This window comes from Periophthalmus magnuspinnatus, chromosome 10 (genome assembly GCF_009829125.3).
Source record: "Periophthalmus magnuspinnatus isolate fPerMag1 chromosome 10, fPerMag1.2.pri, whole genome shotgun sequence".
Taxonomy (NCBI): Eukaryota; Metazoa; Chordata; class Actinopteri; order Gobiiformes; family Gobiidae; genus Periophthalmus; species Periophthalmus magnuspinnatus.
Genome location: NC_047135.1, coordinates 2,214,350 through 2,233,983, shown reverse-complemented (window position 1 = coordinate 2,233,983; position 19,634 = coordinate 2,214,350). Strand labels below are relative to the sequence as shown.

General features: G+C 40.8%; 1 protein-coding gene across 6 annotated transcripts in view; it reads left to right on the top strand.

Moving 5' to 3' along the window:
* Positions 1-19,634, top strand: part of gria1a (glutamate receptor, ionotropic, AMPA 1a) — a 177,598-nt gene that overhangs the window by 44,452 nt on the left and 113,512 nt on the right. For all 6 annotated transcript variants that reach the window (XM_055224637.1, XM_055224636.1, XM_055224635.1 and 3 more), the window contains exons 3-4: positions 5,194-5,433; positions 19,030-19,214. In XM_055224637.1, the coding sequence (XP_055080612.1) occupies positions 5,194-5,433; positions 19,030-19,214 (425 nt within the window). The remainder of the gene's footprint in view (positions 1-5,193; positions 5,434-19,029; positions 19,215-19,634) is intronic.

The window sequence follows — 19,634 nt, the reverse complement described above, 5'->3', positions numbered from 1 at the left end:
ACCTTTGGGAATTGGGGGAAATGAAACTCCAGTTACCAGGGTGAAATTTTAGAATGTTTTTGTAATAATTGGATCATATTTTTGCTGTTAATTTTTGGATTATTTTGTGCTGAAAATGACTTTGTGTTGCTAAGAAAGTAGCATTTTTTAACATTTTCACTGTGGTATTGTAATTTGTATCGAGTATTGAGTTTGGTCTTGACATTTTGATTAAATTATTAATGTTCATATCTTGATTTACAGACACAATAGTGAAATAAAAACCCCAGGATCATGTAGAGGGTTAATACGAACATTTAAGACCAAAATGATGAGGCTGACAGCAGCAGGTACGAAAAAAAAAATCTAAATAACAAAAAAAATTATAATAAAAATAACCAAAAAATAAAAACACTCAAAATAATAGTAAAATATATTAAAAAAAAAAAAAAAAAAACAAATAACAAAAAAACAAAAAAACTCAAAATATAAAAAAAAAAAACAACTCAAAATAACACAAAAAATAATAATAATTGGATCATATTTTTGCTGTTAATTTGAAATGTGCGTAAAGGTGCACTATGTAACTTCTCTGGGGGAGGGTCCACTACCTGCCTGACGCCATGGAGATGATTTGCCTGGAATGTTCCACAGTATGACATGAAAATTATCTCAGTTATATTCCTAAAAAAAACAAAAACAAAACCCACAAAACAAAAAAAAATAAAAATGTATCCTTACTGTGTTTGGGCTCTCCTCTCCACAGATCTGACCTGGAACGTGGCCTAGAGTTGTAACCTGCTTGTTTCCATGGAGATGCTTTGCCTGTAATGTCCCACAGTATGACATGAAACCTATTTCTTTTTTATTGCTAAAGAAAACAAACAAACAATATATATATATATATATATATATATATATATATAATAAAAAAAAAATTATATTTTTTTTTTTACTGTGTGTGGGCTCTCCTCTCCACTGATCTGACCTAGACCTTGGCCTAGTGGTATAACCTGATTTCTCCATGAAGATGCTTAGAACATGACATTAAAACTTATCTCTGTTTTATTGCTAAACAAAACAAAACCAAAAAAAGCATTCATTCTTACTGTGTGTGGGCTCTCCTCTCCCCCGATCTGACCTGGAACTTGGTCTTACTGTGTAACCTGCTTATTTCCATGGAGATGCTTTGAGTGGAATGTCCCACAGTATGGCATAAAACTTATCTTTCTTCTATTTCTAAAAAATAAAAAAATAATAATAAATAAATAAAAATCATGCATTCTTACTGTATGTGAGCTCTCCTCTCCAGTGATCTGACCTGTAACGTTCACTAGTGGTGTAACCTGCTTGTCTCCATGGAGATGTTTTGTCTGAAATGCTCTGTAGTATGGCATTAAAACTTATCTCTGTTTTACTGCCAAACAAAACAAAACAAAAAACAAAACACAAACATACATTCTTATTGTTTGTGGGCTCTCCTTTCCAGTGATCTGACCTGGAACTTCGCCTAATGGTGTAACCTGCTTGTCTCCATGGAGATGCTTAGAATGTTCCACAGTGTGACATTAACACTTATCTCTCTTTTATTACTAAACAAAACAAACCAAAAAAAAAAGCGTGCATCCTGACTGTGTGGACTCTCCTCTCATTCTCGCTCCTGATTGGCTCTTTGGTTGCTATGATACTCGAGGTCAGATTTCCAAATATGGCTGTCAGCTCCAGATTCGCCGCGCTGACCTCGATGAGCTTTGTTTGTAGCTAAACGCTGTGGATGACGTCTCACTCTCAGTCCACTTCTCAAACTCAAACTCGTCTAAAAACTCAAAACTTCGCTTTTCCTCGTCGTCGAATCCGGCGAAGACGACTCAAATCGCACGGAGGATATACCTTCCAAATCGCCGGCTGTGAACATAAATTATCTATTTTGGGACATGAAAGGTGTGAAAAAAGCGTGAGTGACAGACAGACAATGGAAGGTGAGGAAACACATTTGGAGCGTCTTGGCAGAAAAGCAAATGAGGGATGTAAACCGCCTCCTGCTGCGGCGGAAATGTCAATGGAGCCCTGGGGAGGCATCGATTAACCTCTCCAGCCCTAATCCTCTGCGCCTCCTCTGCGCCTCCTCTGCCACCTCCTCCTCCTCTAGCGCCCCCTGCAGCCACAGAACAGAGGAGAATAGTCGTACGCTTGTTTGTCCAGTTTGAGGGTCACGTTCAGTCCGAGAAGACGCGCGAAACGATCCATATTTTGGGTTTTTGTTCAGACTTTGATGCAAAAAAACAGCAAATTGTGTTACATTTACGAAGTTTTAGCTGTTAATTTGATCAAAAGTTGTGAAAAAAAAGGCGTTGTCTATGTTGGATTTCATAACTTCCTCTTGGGTGATTTTTTTGTGAAGTGACGGTTTTGGAATTTTGCTCGTAACTAAAGTAAATTAATCGAATCTTTGCCAAATTATAGTGATTTGTATGTTATTAATGTTCATATTTATCTCTAAAAAATCACATTAACAGGCAAAATTTGAGAACAGTTTTGGTTCAGGAAAGTGAATATAAAACCATAAAGGAACATAAAGGATTATTTTGTGCTGAAAATGATGTCTTGATTTACAGACACAATAGTGAAATAAAAACCCCAGGATCATGTAGAGGGTTAATATGAACATTTAAGACCAGAATGAGTCTGAAGCAGCAGGTATGAAAAAAAAATCTAAATAACAAAAAAATATATAATAAAAATAACAAAAAAAAAAAACCTCAAAATATATTAAAAAAAAAAAAAATTAAATAACAAAAAAAATCCTCAAAATAACAGTAAAATATAGTAAAAATAACAAAAAAAAACCAAACTCAAAATATTAAAAAAAACAACTCAAAATAACCAAAAAAAAAACAAAAAAAAAAACCTCAAAATAACTCAAAAAATAAAAACTCTTTAAATAAAAAAATTAAATAAAATAAACCCCAGGATCATGTAGAGGGTTAATACGAACATTTAAGACCAAAATGAGTCTGACAGCCGCAGTTATGAAAAAAAAAAAAATCTAAATAACAAAAAAAAATATATATAATAAAAATAACAAAAAAAACAACCCTCAAAATATAAAAACACCCAAATCAAAATAACAAAAAAAAAAAAAATCCTCAAAATAACAGTAAAATATAGTAAAAATAACAAAAAAACAAAAACAAAACTCAAAATATAAAAAAAAAAACCCCTCAAAATAAATAAAAAAGAACAGGAAAAAAAAAAACTCAAAATAACTCAAAACATAAAGTCTTTTAAAAAAGAATAATAATAATAAAATAAACCCCAGGATCATGTAGAGGGTTAATCTGAACATTTAAGACCAAAATGAGTCTGACAGCAGCAGAGACAGAGAGAGAGGGGACAGTTTTTCAATAGAAAGTGAAGTGGAGCCAGAGTTAATGAATTAGATTAGATAATACTTTATTGTCAGATCAGAGATCTGAAATTTGTCTTGCACATAAAAACAGTGGCTCCGTTGCTACACATTAACATCACACATGCGACACAGACACGATACAAACAAATGAATGATACAAATGAAGCTCATGATCACTTCCTGTTTGGAACGCGGCGGCTAACAGGTTAGCTATGTCCATTTATACACAGTCCTACGATCCAACACTCTGAACTGTCCAGGCGTCGGACTGTTCACCGTGTTAGTCTGAAATCTGCTGCACAATGACAGGACGAGCCGACATCGAAAGGATCAAAACACGCCGTCGCTGTGAACGCTCGGCCGCCGTCAGTCAATCCCGACCCGCGCTTTAGGAACTACACATTTAAACATTTTCCGTTTATCGACTGAAATATGTTTTTTCAAGGTTAATCCCAAAACCGACTGTTTCCAATCAAGACAAACCCATGGCCAGTAAATCCAGTCGATGGTCCTTTACCTGGAATGTTCCACTGTGTAGCATTAAACTTACCTGTCTCCATGGAGAGAAGCATTAGGACCCACTAGTCAAAGTTACAGGTCTGGTTTGTGGAAAGGCCATTCTGCTCATGTGTTTTTGTGTCTATTTTCTTGTTCAAAGCTGCAGTATAAACATGTGTAATGCTGTACTGTGGAACATTTCGGGATTTCGCAGTCACTTTTTGTGCAGTTATATCTTTGTACTAAAGTGTTTAAATAAAGGTTTATTTGAAGTGAGGCAGGTCGGCCCTATCTCGAGTCACAAACACAAACAAGGACAGTTTATTTATAGACACAGGAGTTTATATAAGAAGAAAGTACATTTAAAGTACATTTAAAGTACAGTTAAAGTACAGTTAAAGTACAGTTAAAGTACATTTAAAGTACATTTAAAGTACATTTAAAGTACAGTTAAAGTACAGTTCAAATATAAAGCAGTAAAATGTTTAATAAAGTGAAGTGTTTTTACATAAATTCCATAGATCGTCTCTATATAAAGATCCACTTAAATCACTGCACAATCCTGACGTCTGATTTTCTCTTTCTCCTCCTCGTTCTCTCCCTACTCCTCCTCTCCTCTTTTACCTCCTCTCTCCTCCTCCCCTCTCTCTCCTCCTCTTCCTCCTCTTTTACCTCCTCTCTTCTCTCCTCCTCTCTCCTCTTCCTCCTCTCTCCTCCTCCTCTCTTCTCTCCTCCTCTTTCTCCTTTCCTCCTCCTCTCTCCTCTCTATCCTCTCTTTCCTGCTCCCCTCTCCTGATTCCTCATTCTTCTCCTCCTCTCTCCTCCTCCTCTCTCTTCTCTCCTCTTTCTCCTCTCCTCCTCCTCTCTCTCTCCTCCTCTTTCTCCTCTTTTCTCCTCCTCGTTCTCTCCCTACTCCTCCCTCCTCCTCTCCTCTTTTACCTCCTCTCTCCTCCTCCTCTCTCTCTCCTCCTCCTCCTCTCTCCTCCTCCCCTCTCCTCCTCTCTCTCCTCCTCCCCTCTCCTCCTCCTCCCTCCTCCTCTCCTTTTACCTCCTCTCTCCTCCTCTTTCTCCTCCTCTTTCTCCTCTTTTCTCCTCCTCATTCTCTCCCTACTCCTCCCTCCTCCTCTCCTCTTTTACCTCCTCTCTCTTCTCTCCTCCTCCTTCCTCCTCCTCTTCTCTTTTACCCCCTCTCTCTCCTCCTTTCTCTCCTCCTCCCCTCTCTCTCCTCCTCTCTCCTCCTCCCCTCTCTCTCCTCCTCTCTCTCCTCCTCCCCTCTCTCTCCTCCTCTCTCCTCCTCCTCTCTCCAGTCTGCTCCCAGTTCTCTAAAGGAGTCTACGCCATCATCGGTTTGTACGACAGGAAGACGGTGAACATGCTGATGTCGTTCTGCGGGGCGCTTCACGTGTGCTTCGTCACGCCGTCGTTCCCCATCGAAACGGCCAATCAGTTTGTGATCCAGCTGCGCCCGGAGCTGCAGGACGCCTTGGTCGGGGTCATCGATCACTATCGCTGGACCAAGTTCGTCTACATGTACAGCTCCGACTCAGGTACGAGCGCCGAGTCCCACGTTTTTCACCCACCGTTGCTGTTGGACGTGTCTGTGTTTGTGCTCCGGGCGCCATTTTGAGGACCTTTGACATTTATGGGCACATTTTAGGCGCTCAGATTTTTACACATTTTATATCAAGGAACCACAAACACTTTCAATAAATATAAAATCTCTGTGGTCGACAGTAAAAAAAACATGTAACTTTTGAGTTTATGGTTCAAAAACTTTGGATTTAATGGATTTAATTTGACACAATAAGTCACAAAAAGGGAAAAATTATAAGTTTTTTTTGGTTTATTGTCATATTCTCCAGGTAAAATTCGTACATTTGGATTTGAAACGACTGACGTGATGTTTTTTTTGGCACTAAACTAGATTTGTTTGTTGAAATGTTTTTAGTGAAGTTACATCGGTGGATTTTGCTGTTGGACTTTTTTATGAATGAACTGATGTCACTTCAGATAATAGAGTAAAAACACACACACACACAAAGACACACAGACACAGACACACCCCAACACACAGAGACACACACACAGACACACACAAACACACAAAGACACACACCCCCCCACCCCCCACACACAAAGACACACACAAAGACACACACACACACAAAGACACACACAAAGACAGACACACACACACAAACACACACCCCCGACACACACACACAGACACACAGACACATGAGGCAGCGCTCGTTAAACCGGTTGTCGTCTTTACATCGTCATGACGACAGCAGTGAGGTCGACTGTAGACTCTTTTTTTTAAATGAGCTGAATGTGCTCGATCTACATCTGCACCTCCTCCTCCTGCTCCTCTTCCTTCTCCTCCTCCTCTTCTTCTTCCCCCTCCTCCTTCTCCTCTTTCTCCTCTTCCTCTTCTTCCTCTTCTTCCTCCCCCTTTTCTTTCCTCCTTTTCTTCTTCCTCTTCCACCTCCCCTCCTCCTCTTCGTCTTCTTCTTCCTCCTTTTCCTCTTCCCTTTCCACCTCCTCTTCCTCGTCTTTTTCCACCTGCTCCTCTTTCTCCTCCTCCACCTCCTCTTCTTCGTCCTCCTCCTCTCCTCTTCCTTTTCCCCCTCTTCTTCCTCCTCTTCCACCTCCTCTTTCTCTTCCTCAAGCTTTTCCTCCTCCTTTTCATCTTCTTTCTCCTCCTCCCTTTCCCCCTCCTCCTCCTCTTTCTTTTCCTCCTCCTCTTTCGCTTCCTCCTATCCTTCCTCCTCCACCTCCCCCTCCTCTTTCTCCTCTTCCTCCTCCTCTTCTTCGTCCTGCACATTTTCTTCCTCCTTTTCCATCTTTTCTCCACAGCTGCTCTATTTCCCATCATGCATCTGTTCCAGGTGTTTTGGCGCCTGAAGCTTCTGTTTTGTTTGTAAAGTTTATGAAGTTTAAGCGTCGATGTCGGACGATTTAAACACGTCCCGTCCCACAGCGTCCCGTCCCACAGCGTCCCGTCCCACAGCGTCCCGTCCCACAGCGTCCCGTCCCACGCTGGACGTCACGAGGGACTCTTGAAAGAGAGAGATAGAGGGAGATAAAGTTAGAGGGAAAGAGAGAGAACGACAAAGACAGATGGAGAGATAAAGGGAAGAGAGAGAGAGAGAGAAGAAGAGATATAGATAGAGAGAGATAGAGGGAGAGGAAGAAAGAGCGAGATAGAGGAGGGAGAAAGAGGGCAAGAGAGAGAGTGATAAAGAGATGGGGAGAGAGTGAAATAGACAGAGGGAGAGAAAAAAGAGAAGAACATAGACGGATAGAAAGAGAAGAGGGAGAAAGAGAGAGAAAGAGAGAGAAGGGAGAAAGAGGGCAAGAGAGGAGAAAGAGTGATAAAGAGAGGGAGAAAGGGAGAGAGAACGAGAGACAGAGAGGGTGAAAGAGAGAGATAGGGAGAGAGATAAGGCTAGAGGGAGAGAGAAAGAGTGAGATAGATGGATGGATAGAAAAAGAGAGGGTGAGAGAGAGAAAGAGATAGAGAGAGAGCTAAAGGTAGGAGGAGAGAAAGAGAACATTATAGATAGATGGAGAGAAAGAGAAGGGAAGAGAAGAGAGATATAGATAGAGAAAGGTAGAGGGAAAGAGGGAGAAAGAGGGCAAGAGAGAGAGATAAAGATAGGGGCAGAGAGAAAGAATAGAATGAGATAGATAGAGACAGAGCTAAAGAGACAGGGAGAAAGGGAGATATAGATAGAGAATGATAGAAGGAACGGAAGAAAGAGAGAAAGAGAAAGCGGGATAAAGAGGGCAAGAGAGAGCGATAAAGAGAGGGGGAGGAGGAGAAAGAGAGAGAGATGGACACAGGGAGGAATAGAGAGATAGGGAGAGAGATGACCCCAGAGTGATGGAGTGGTGGGACGGAGTCTGTCCAATCTATAACGGCCGGTCGTCTGTTGCCTGGATACGGCGCTCACCCTTCACACTGGGTTATTTTAAGCCTTTAAGAAAAACTAATATTTACTCGAGACGAATTTGACTCGAGTTTCACTGGAGCCGAAGAAACACACACACAGAGCCCAGAACAGTCACTGAATGTTCCACTGTGCGGCATTAAACTGAACTATCTCCATGGAGACACGCAGCGGGCACCAAAAGGTCAACGTTACAGGTCTGGTTTGCGGAAAGGCGATACTACCGACACTAAGAATGCAGGTTTTTTTTTGGGTTTTTTTCTGTTTGTTTTCTTGTTCAAAACAGCTGCAGTTGGAATGATGCAACAGACATTCATTTAATGCTGTACTGCGGAACATTCCAGGCAAAACAATAACATATAAATGAATAGAAGCGGATGGTCTCTTCTAGAAATGTTCAAAAACAGACCTGGAGTTGTTTTGTTTCATTCACGCATGTTTATTAGTCTGTAACATCCCCACAGCTCAAAATGTGACGTCCCACCTTGTGATGTCATCAAGTGGTAGTTTTTTTTTTCCAAGTTAACAGCTCGATTTTTACGTTTAGTCCAGAACAGATTTGCAATTCCTGAGCTGAAATGATCCAAATGATTCTAGAAATGAAGGTGTGTGGAGTTTAAACACACAGTGGAGCACTTCCTGTATCGCCACATGATGACATCACAAGGTGGAACGGGGTGTTTTCTTTGTGTGTTAAACGTGTATGAAACAAAACACAACTCCAGGTCTGTTTGTGATGAGGAAACAACATCAGAACAGATCAGAAAAATATAGGAATCTGGGCCGTTTAATCGACAGAGACGCGGTGAATCATATTTTTCGTTAAATATCTCAGATTAAACGTTCGTATTGTTCTTTTCATGACATAAATACTCTAAAAGCCGTTTTAAAATTTCGTTTATGACGAGACTCAATCAAATCATCGGTGAACATGTTGAAATCCATCGCGATTCTTTTTGTTCCGCGTCGTCGTCTTTACAGAAACGTCAAAACTTTAACCCGCCCACATCAACCTGTCGCCATCGTCACCATAGCAACGTAACATATATATGAAAAGCTGTGGCTCGGTGTTCATCATGAGCTTTTTCTCTGTAAAAATAGCTAGATTTGGTGCGTTTTTGTTGTAAAATGATCAGATTTGGCTGTGGACGCTTGAATAATTCTCTTTTATGGCTGATTATTTGCACGTTCTGCTGTTTATTTGTTGCAGCTCGTGTTTTTTTTTAATGAAACAGTCCATTTAAAACTGTTCACTGGGATTTTGTTTCATTATTTAAATCTTAATTAGTGACGTAAAGTCGTTTCCATCTCATCGTTTATCGTGATGTTTCTCTGTAGTCACATATCGAGCCTTAACGACAAATGAGAATGAATGTGATTTTGTACAAAGACAGACCCCGCCTCTTCTTCTTCTTCTTCTACTGTAACATTTATTGAACAACTAAATAGCTTTTTTGCATTTGCATCCGGCGAATGTAATTTATATGAATCCCGTCCCATTAATTAAAACAATCGTCTAAATGGAGCGAGGGAAAAGCTTGAGCACGGAGAGCGCAAATGAATGTTATTAAGATGGTAGTGGCGTCTGAATTTAATTATACTTTTGTGATGATGCGGCGGTCATAACGCGGGCCGCCGGAATGTAAAACAACAGCCGTGTTTTGGAGCGGCGCCTGTCGAACGAGATAACGACAAACCGCCTGAACTTTAGATTGTTTTACATTTTGTTTGTAGAAGAAGAATAAACTCATTTCTTTCTATTTCTGTGTCAGTCTGTGTCTCTGTCGTCCCTTTGCCACATTATCTCTCCTGTGTTTTATATTTGCGCTTGTTTTGGTCGCTGTATAATTAAGTCGTCTGTCCTTGGCGTTCTCTCTCTCGTTCGTACTCGTTCTCGCCGTGTCCACACCCGGGGCAAGCTCTGGTCGTGGTGCTCGCTCCACAGCTCTGCCTGCAGCTCGGTCCGGGCTGTGCGGCGCTTGTTCGCTGCAGTTAGTGTTTTGTGTTTGACCTGGTGGGACTGTCCTGTTTGGAGATGGTTTTGGTTTAAGGTCAGTGATGTCATCCCCGTGCGAGGTCGGCCCTTTTGTTCTGTTTGCCCAAAACAAAGTAACAACAGAGAGGTGAACCTGATGAGACAGAGGACGGGGTTTTGTCCATCCACATGTGACATTAGAGATTCAGCCGCAAAGCAGGAATATTCTAGCATCATCGTACAAACTGTTTTCCAAATGATTGAATTAAGTTAATAATTAATGTTTTAAATTTCAGTTAAATAAACACAGCAGAAAAACTTTGAACACGGTTTACCCTTATCTATTTTAATATAATTTTGTCACGTTCAGCCGGATTAATAAGGCCATGTGTCTGACTTCCTCCTTTTGATAAAGAAAAAAAATAAATAAATAAGTAGTTTGATTCAATTTGGTCTTGTTAATGTTGCTTATCAATAAATGTATTATTATTTATTTAGTTTATTTAATTTTAATGATTTAATCTGATATTTATTACATTTTTATGTATTATTTTGATATTTATTTTATTATATTTTATTTTAGTTTCAGTTGGTTAAAAAATGTATAGTTTAAATAAGAATTACATTTTTTTTTTAATGATTTTCAGGCAGATTGATGCATTTTACATATTTTCTGTTACAGATTAAAAAAACAATATTTTTAAAGTAATTTTTTGTTGTAAATTAATCTATATTTCTTTCTTTTTTATATATATTTCTATATTTCATCTATATTTCTTTCTTTTTTGTTTAGTTGTTATGTTTTTTTGTCAATTTTACAGACAAATTGTGTGAATGTTTTTCTTCTTCGTGGGAGCACTGAGTTACAGAGAGAGGGGACACAGTTTCCTAGTGGACAGATCCGGAACTGCGCCCAATGCTCACTTCCTGTTTAGCACGCGGCAGCTAGCAGATTAGCTCCGTCCATTTACATCTACAGTGACACAATGATTTTGCCCAATATATGACAGAAAAAACACTTTTATTTTCACATCCAAGAACAACAAACTCCTGCGTCCGTTTGATAGTCCATTACTGATCATAAACAGTTTCATAAAATGGCCGCTCCTGGTGTTATTTCTTCTCTCATTTGCCTGGTGCCCGGGCGGTTTATTGCCTCCGGCCGTGGGGTGGTTATGACAGTCACTTTCCATTATCACATGATTCTGTTTCCGCCTTTGAAGCATAAACATTCGTCGCCTCTTCGCACCAGCAGCTAAGTCTTATTTATGCTCCATTGTCGTGTTAAAAAGACAGGAGTTTATTCAGTGTAAACAGGGAGAGGATAGAACAGAGATATGAACAGACCGGGCGCTGATAAGCTGAGAGAGGTTGACTTTATGACTCCGCACATCTTATGCATCAGAACAGAACATTCTCAGAGCTGATAATGAGATTCAAAACACTAAATATAGCCCATAGTCACTGCGAGTATCTGGAGTGTGTGTCCGCATACATAACACAGAGACATTACGAGATTACTAATGAGCTATTAAGACGCCAGGGAGGGTTGCAGGATTATTATTACAGGCGTATACATAATCGTAAACATAGAAAAGAGAGGAATCAAAGCGGCTAATGGGGCCAGTGCTTCTCGATCCGCAGTGTCAGGTTTTATGTGGAGGAGCTGTCCAAGGTGCTGAAACCCACAAAACAAACGTACAATATATATGTCGCACTTGTTTTCACGTGTGCAAGCTGTTTTTTTTACAGTTTAGGCACATTTATCATAATTTTTGGATATAAATTGGTGTTTTATTGAATCCAAACCTGCGAGTTCAATCTACAACTATGGTTTGTCACAATAAAATGCTTTTTGGATTCAATTATTTCTATTTCGTTGGGCTTTTCTAATCCTGTATTAGATATTCTGTTGGGTACATAGACTGTGTATATATAAATGTACTTTGCTAACCCGCTAACTGCTACGTTGCAAAATATTGTTCTGTTTTGCGCATCATATTTATACGTTTATGTTTTTTAATGCATATTTTTCATAGTAAAAGACAAAACGTTGTAACAGTGAAGAGTTTGGCTGCTCGTCCAAGCCGCTTCTTCAGTTTTTGTAAAGTTCTTAAAGTTAAATGTGCGAAAAACAATAAAATTCAATTGAATGAATAAATTACAGTTATTGAAACATCCATTTTAACCTGCTCCTGTCGACATTTAACATCGCAACGTGTCAAATCATAGACTGTTTATATAAATGGACATAGCTAACCTGTTAGCCGCCGTGTTATAAATAAAAAGTGATCACGTGCGCGCTTCTAGCTCCATCGGCTCTGGCTCCAATTCACTTTCTATTGAAAAACTGTCTCCTCTCTCTGTACCTGCTGCTGTCAGACTCCTCATTTTGCTCTTAAATGTTCATATTAATCGGCTCTACATGATCCTGGGGTTTATTTTTATTTTATTTTTTTGGAGTAATTTTTTTATTTATTTTTATTTATGTATTTATTTATTTATTTTTTAGTTTTTTTAAGTTGTTTTTGTTATCATTTTGTTTGTTCTTTTCCTTTTTTTCCATTACTTTATTTTTTATTTATTTTGAGGTTATTATTATTATTATTATTATTATATTTTTATTATTGTAAGTTGGGTATTTTTATATTTTAAGTTTTTTTTTATTTTTATTTTATTATTATGTTTTTTTTATTTAACACTAAACCTTAACAGTGTTTCAAGTTAATGCACAGAAAAGTTTACATAAAAACTACCTCAAGTTTTTCTTATCACTAAGAAAATTTGTTATTTTATCAAGTAATTTTACTTTAAGTTTTTTGAAATACTGTCTCCTCTCTCTGTACCTGCTGCTGTCAGACTCATTTTGGTCTTAAATGTTCGTAATAACTCGCTCTACATGATCCTGGGGTTTTTATTTCGCTATTATGTCTGTAAATCCAAATTAGCCGCTATAACTGCTCACCTCGATGAGCTTCATTTGGAGCTGGACGCTTCTTTACACAGTTTGTGGCCGTTTCAGTCGGAGCACATCGAGCCTGTAAACAGTGTCGCTGTCCATGGTGCTGAAAGCGCAATGTTGAGTCCAGTTACAGTAATCCGTCGTGTTATTGCATCGCTGTCTGTGTCTTTTTGCGTCGTGTTGTTGGTTTTATTAATGCTGCTTTTGTGCACGGTGTTTATCAAAGAATAATGTAACAAGGAAGAGTTAAACAAACACAAAAGTAAACACAAAAAGACAAAACAAACCTGACTGAGCGCTGTTCACGGTTACAGCTTCAGTTGTAACGGTCGTCCGTGCGTCTCCAGACCCGGCGGCTTTATTCCTCGATGATGAACTGCGGTGTTTCGATGCGTATCACTAGTGTCAGAGCGAACACTAAATCTGCCACCCCCAAGGACCACAGTTATTCACTCACGAACAACTAAAGAAAGGCAAAACACACCGCACAAAGACACTGCGCCGCGACACATTTCTCACACTGTTGGGAAGTACTAAAGTAAATAAATACATTTTCTGAACACAAATACTGTCAGACCCTCTCCGTCTTTAATGAGGTTTAAGACTAGACTGAAAACTCACGTCTCCTCCCTGGTATTTAACACGACACAGGATGTACAGGTGTTTTATTGTTTGTTCAGTTCAAGTTGTTTTAAATGTGGCGCAGAAATAAAGTTGAATTTAACTCTACGTGAAAGTTTGAATGGATCATGTCACAGATTTAGATAAGAAACAACTCATTTTAAAGGTTCATATTGGGATTTCTGATCTGATGTTTCCTCATCACAAACAGACGAGGAGTGTGTTTTGTTTCTATTCACAGACCCGTTTAGACCTGGTTTGGAACTGATTTAGTCCTGGTCTAGTCCTGGTCTAGTCCTGGTTTAGTCCTGGTTTAGTCCTGGTTTAGTCCCGGTTTAGTCTTGGTTTAGTCTTGGTCTAGTCCTGGTCTAGTCCTGGTTTAGTCCCGGTTTAGTCCCGGTTTAGTCCTTGTTTAGTCCAGGTTTAATCCTGGTCTAGTCCTGGTTTAGTCTTGGTTTAGTCTTGGTTTAGTCTTGGTTTAGTCTTGGTTTAGTCTTGGTTTAGTCCTGGTCTCGTCCTGGTCTAGTCCTGGTCTAGTCCTGGTCTAGTCCTGGTCTAGTCCTGGTTTAGTCCTGGTCTAGTCCTGGTTTAGTCCTGGTCTAGTCCTGGTTTAGTCCTGGTCTCGTCCTGGTCTAGTCCTGGTCTAGTCCTGGTTTAGTCCATATTTAGTCCTGGTTTAGTCCATATTTAGTCCTGGTTTACACCATATTTAGTCCTGGTCTAGTCCTGGTCTAGTCCTGGTCTAGTCCTGGTTTAGTCCTGGTTTAGTCCTGGTTTAGTCCTGGTCTAGTCCTGGTCTAGTCCTGGTCTAGTCCTGGTCTAGTCCTGGTCTAGTCCTGGTCTAGTCCTGGTCTAGTCCTGGTCTAGTCCTGGTCTAGTCCTGGTCTAGTCCTGGTGTAGTCCATATTTAGTCCTGGTCTAGTCCTGGTCTAGTCCTGGTCTAGTCCTGGTCTAGTCCTGGTCTAGTCCTGGTCTAGTCCTGGTTTAGTCCCGGTTTAGTCCCGGTTTAGCCCTGACTCTGGTGTGTGAGATGTTCCATGTAGCTGACAACGTGAAAACTCCCACTTGATGACATCACGAGGTGGAACGTCGCATTTTGAGCTTTTGGAGATGTTAATAATAAAATGTGACTCAAACATGTGGAGAATGAAACATGTTTCTGAGGCGGTAGAAACATTAAAACACGACTTAAACGTCACCAGACTCAGTTTTATGTGACACGGCGACATATTTTTCCAACGCTGCTCCTGGAAAGACGGAATCTCTCATTATTTAGACACTTGCGACGTGCGCGTTGGTCATTTGTGTAGGTGGGGACGTCATCCATCTTTTATCCCGTAATGACCTGATGTGGAACGGGCCTCGTGAATCGCCTGGAGAGCAGCTGGCGTGCATTTTAATAAGGCCGTCCAATCATCTCGCTCAGACAGATCTTGTTGTGTCTGCTGGAAAAGCCATTTAACATTTGATCTATTTGCGTTGGTCAAACGGGATGAACGATGCTCCCAAACATTGCATTTACTCGCACAATGGCAGACGATAAAAATAAATGGGATGGCGCGCGTGTTAGCATATGCCGTCTGATTGCTATACAAAATTGCAGGAATAGGTATTGTGGAGATTTTTAAAATGGCTCCACATCTTCGTTCTTTTGACAAATCGCCGGCTCCTCTCTGACGTTCCTCTTCGCTCAGGCCCGATCTGTTTTACGTTGTTGTTTTTTTTCTGCGAGATAAACCCAAAGTGGTCTGCTGTTTTATACTGGGTGTGTATTTCAATCGATTTGAGGCTGTTTAGAAAATAGTAGCGACTAATGGTTTAGCAGATTCTTCAGACGATATCGCCCGCGCTCTTCTGTGTCGGTGTGTTTCAGACTGAGGGGACGGTAGGACTGTTGCCATGGTGATTACTGATTTAAAACTAAATATTTTATCATTTGAATGAGGAATAAGTTTGAGTAAATGTTTAGATCTTGTTTAGTCCTGGTTTAGAACTGGTTTAGACCTTGTTTAGGCCTGGTTTAGTCCTGGTTTAGTCCTGGTTTAGTCCTGGTTTAGACCTTGTTTAGTCCTGGTTTAGACCTTGTTTAGGCCTGGTTTAGTCCTGGTTTAGGCCTGGTTTAGTCCTGGTTTAGACCTTGTTTAGTCCTGGTTTAGACCTTGTTTAGTCCTGGTTTAGACCTGGTTTAGTCCCGGTTGAGTCCTGGTTTAGCCCTTGTTTAGTCCTGGTTTAGACCTTGTTTAGTCCTGGTTTAGACCTGGTTTAGTCCCGGTTTAGTCCTGGTTTAGTCCTGGTTTAGTCCTTGTTTAGACCTTGTTTAGTCCTGGTTTAGACCTGGTTTAGTCCTGGTTTAGTCCTCGTTTAGACCCGGTTTAGTCCTGGTTTAGTCCCGGTTGAGTCCTGGTTTAGCCCTTGTTTAGACTTTGTTTAGTCCTGGTTTAGACCTGGTTTAGACCTGGTTGGTTTAGACCTGGTTTAGACCTGGTTAAGTCCTGGTTGAGTCCTGGTTTAGACCTGGTTGGTTTAGACCTGGTTTGGACCTGGTTAAGTCCTGGTTGAGTCCTGGTTTAGACCTTGTTTAGACCTTGTTTAGACCTTGTTTAGACCTGGTTTAGACCTGGTTTAGACCTGGTTTGGACCTGGTTAAGTCCTGGTTAAGTCCTGGTTAAGTCCTGGTTTAGACCTGGTTTAGACCTGGTTTAGACCTGGTTTAGACCTGGTTTTAGACCTGGTTTTAGACCTGGTTTTAGACCTGGTTTAGACCTGGTTTAGACCTGGTTTAGACCTGGTTTAGACCTGGTTTAGACCTGGTTTAGACCTGGTTTAGACCTGGTTTAGACCTGGTTTAGTCACCATGAACATTAAAAGAAAGAAAAATGGAAGTGAAAAGAGTGTTTTTACATAATCGTGGCGTCACAATCAAACAAAACACGACCCCTTCCTCCAGTTGCGTTTACATTTTTACAATCCCCCTTGTTCATTTGGATAATATGAAACTGCTTTATTTACTCAGCGGAGTGGCTAAACGACGCCGCCAACCCGAGAGCGAGCGATCTGATTGGTCGGGTGCCAGCAGCGGCGCCAAACGAGTGTCGAACTGAGTCAGAATGTAAATCAGAGCTGCAGATCAATGTTTCCTCTAATGGCCTTTTATTTCCTGTCTCTACACGAGGCCCGAGCCCGCCGCCGCGAGCCCGAGCCCACAGAGCGGCGTCTCCGTGATGCCGGCGAGCGCCACGGTGCAGGTGTCAGAGTAATTGAGTAACGTCGCCTGTAATTGGTTCTGGGAGCGTTAGATGTGATGGTGATGTCATCTGAGGAGTGTAAGTCCTGGTTTAGTTCTGCTTTAATCCCGGTTTCGTTCTATTGTGGAACATTTCGCTGACAGTCATTGAGTACGGCTGCTGTAATTGCTGGATTAAAGGTGCGCTGAGTAACTTTTCTCGTGCAGAGTCTGTCACCTGTGCTTGTCGCCATGGTGATGTCATTATTTTCACCTAATTTAGAGCCGAGTTCTGTATTTGGAATTACGACCACGAGTGTCTTGCAACCAAAGAGCCAATCAGGAGCGAGGATGTTGAAGGTAACGCCCCTTCCTGCGCACACTGCTGGTTTGGCACTGGCACTGTCAATCAAACCTGTTGCTAACGCTAACGGGAGCGACCTCAGGAGAAAGAAGGCGCCTGATTTGTCTGTTATTAAAACATAAACTGGATTAGATCTGGTTTAGTCCTGGTTTTGTCTTTGCTTAGTCCTGGTTTAGACCTGGTTTGGACCTGGTTTAGTCCTGGTTTAGACCTGGTTTAGACCTGGTTGGTTTAGTCCTGGTTTAGACCTGGTTTGGACTTTGTTTATATATATGTATATATTCAGCCGATACGATACTGGTATCTGATATCGGCACCAATATAATACTTTTGTGGTATCGACTTTGAAGATTTGTCTATAAAACTGATGTAATTTGAACATTTGGACGATAAATGATCTCAGTCTCTGTCTTGGTATCGGTCGATATCGAGTGTTGCCAGATACTTAAAGCCAAAGTAGCATAACCATAAACTCTCTATATATAAATGGACATAGCTAACCTGCTAGCCACCGCGTTACAAACAGGAAGTGATCATGGGAGCACTTCCGGGTCCATCGACTCTGGCTCCAATTCACTTTCTATTGAAAAACTGTGTCTCCTTTCTCTGTACCTGCTGCTGTCAGACTCGTCATTTTGGTCTTAAATGTTTCGTAAAACGTTCTGATGATTCTGTTTCCACGTGATGATGTTGTGTGGTTGTCGTGTAGTTGTCGTGTAGTTGTCGTGTGGTTGTTGTGTAGTTGTTGTGTAGTTGTGTCTGCAGGTTGGGGCCCTGTTCGTGCTGCAGTTTCTCACCTGGGCACAGCTCTGTTTAATAGACACTTTTCCTCATTTCACTTTATCACTAAAACCACAGGGGCCATTCTGACGGCGTTTGTCTAATGCAGTTTGAGTTTTGGCACAGCTTCGGCTCTGTTCTACGGTTGTGTTCATTCATCTTCTCAGCCGTAGTAGAGCCCGAAACACTATGAAATTAAACTGCTTATAATGTATCCCTCAGTGTAAAACCGTTTTGAAGCATAATCGAGCCAGTGGATTGTCAGCTCCAACACTTAATGAATGAAATCAGTCAAACCTATGTGCAGTTATACGGGATATAAGTCACTAATGAGGCAAAAAGACAGATTAAAGCTGCATTATGGAACTTTTCTCGTTGCGGATCGGCTACACGGTTGTCTGAGATGTGAGAGCTTTGCCTGGAGAGTTTTATAATTCAATAAATGTTAGAAAAAACTGACTCTTGTAGCTTTAAGTCATGTTCTAATGTTGTTTCCTCCTCAAAAACAGACCTGGAGTTGTGTTTTGTTTCATTATTATTCGTCTTTCTACATCTCCAAAGCTCAAAATGCGACGTTCCACCTTGTGATGTCATCAAGTGGTAATTTTCAAGTTAGCAGCTACGTTTTACTTTTGAATTGAGAAGAGAGTGACGATTTCCAGAACTGAAATCATCCAAATGATTCTAGAAATGAAGGTGTGTGGAGTTTAAAAACACAGCGGAGCACTTCCTGTATCACCGCACGATGACATCACAAGGTGGAACAGAGTGTTTTCAGTTTAAGAGAGGAACTCAGGCTAAATCTGCAGGTTTGTTTGTGTGAATGAAGCAAAAAAAACACAACTCCAGGTCTGTTTGCGACGAGGAAACGACATTAGAACATACTGTAGCTCAGAAAATAGAGTAACATGAGCTCTATTAACAAGTTTAATGCCATACTGTGGAACATTCCAGGTTCAAAGTAATAATTTAAATGGAAACACGCAGGTTAGCAGACCCTCCACGTAGTTAAAATGATTGAAGTATATCGTAAAAAATAATAAAATGTACGAGTTTTAGTGGTAGGATAAGGCGACGTAGACACCGCGCCCAAAGCAAACCTCCTCCTCGCCGCAGGAGGAGGCGCAGGAGGAGGCGCTAGAGACCACCGCAATAAAAATGTGATGTTGTTGTTTTTCCTGGATGGGAAAAAAAGTCCTTTCCCATCTGTATCCAGGCTCATTTTCAAACCTGTCCTGACCCGACTGCCCTTCCTCCTCCAGGACTCTCGGTGCTGCAGAAGGTCCTGGACACGGCGGCGGAGAAGAACTGGCTGGTGACGTCGGTGAACGTGGAAACCATGACCGAAGCCTCGTTCCTCAAAGTGTTTCAGGATCTGGACAAGAGGAAGGAGGGTCAGATCATCATCGACTGCGAGACCGACCGCCTCACGGGGATCCTCAAGAAGGTAAAGAACGCTCCAGGGTCCGTCCTGGTTCAGATCTTGAGTCCTCGTTTTAGTCTTGGTTGATGCTAGTCCAGTTTTGGTTTAAATTGGACATGTAGCTTAACTTCTTCTGCTAATGCTGTTGTAATTCTTGCTTTGTCTTTGTTAAATTGGTAACAGTAAAAGAAAATTTGAATTCTGTAACTAGACACAAAGTTTTAGAGTGAAGAAGTTTGGCCATTTCTTCAGTTCTGGTCAAATTCCTGCTGGACACTGCCTTATATCAGTCTGAAGCTAACGACACTGAAGCTAACACACCTGTTTGTTTATAGTTTCTGTTCGTTGCTGAGGTTTAGGTCTGAGGATGGAGTTGTAGATGTTTAAGGAAGGATTGTGTCAAGAAAACTCTGTTCTCGACGCGCCGTTTGCCAAAAAGACTTA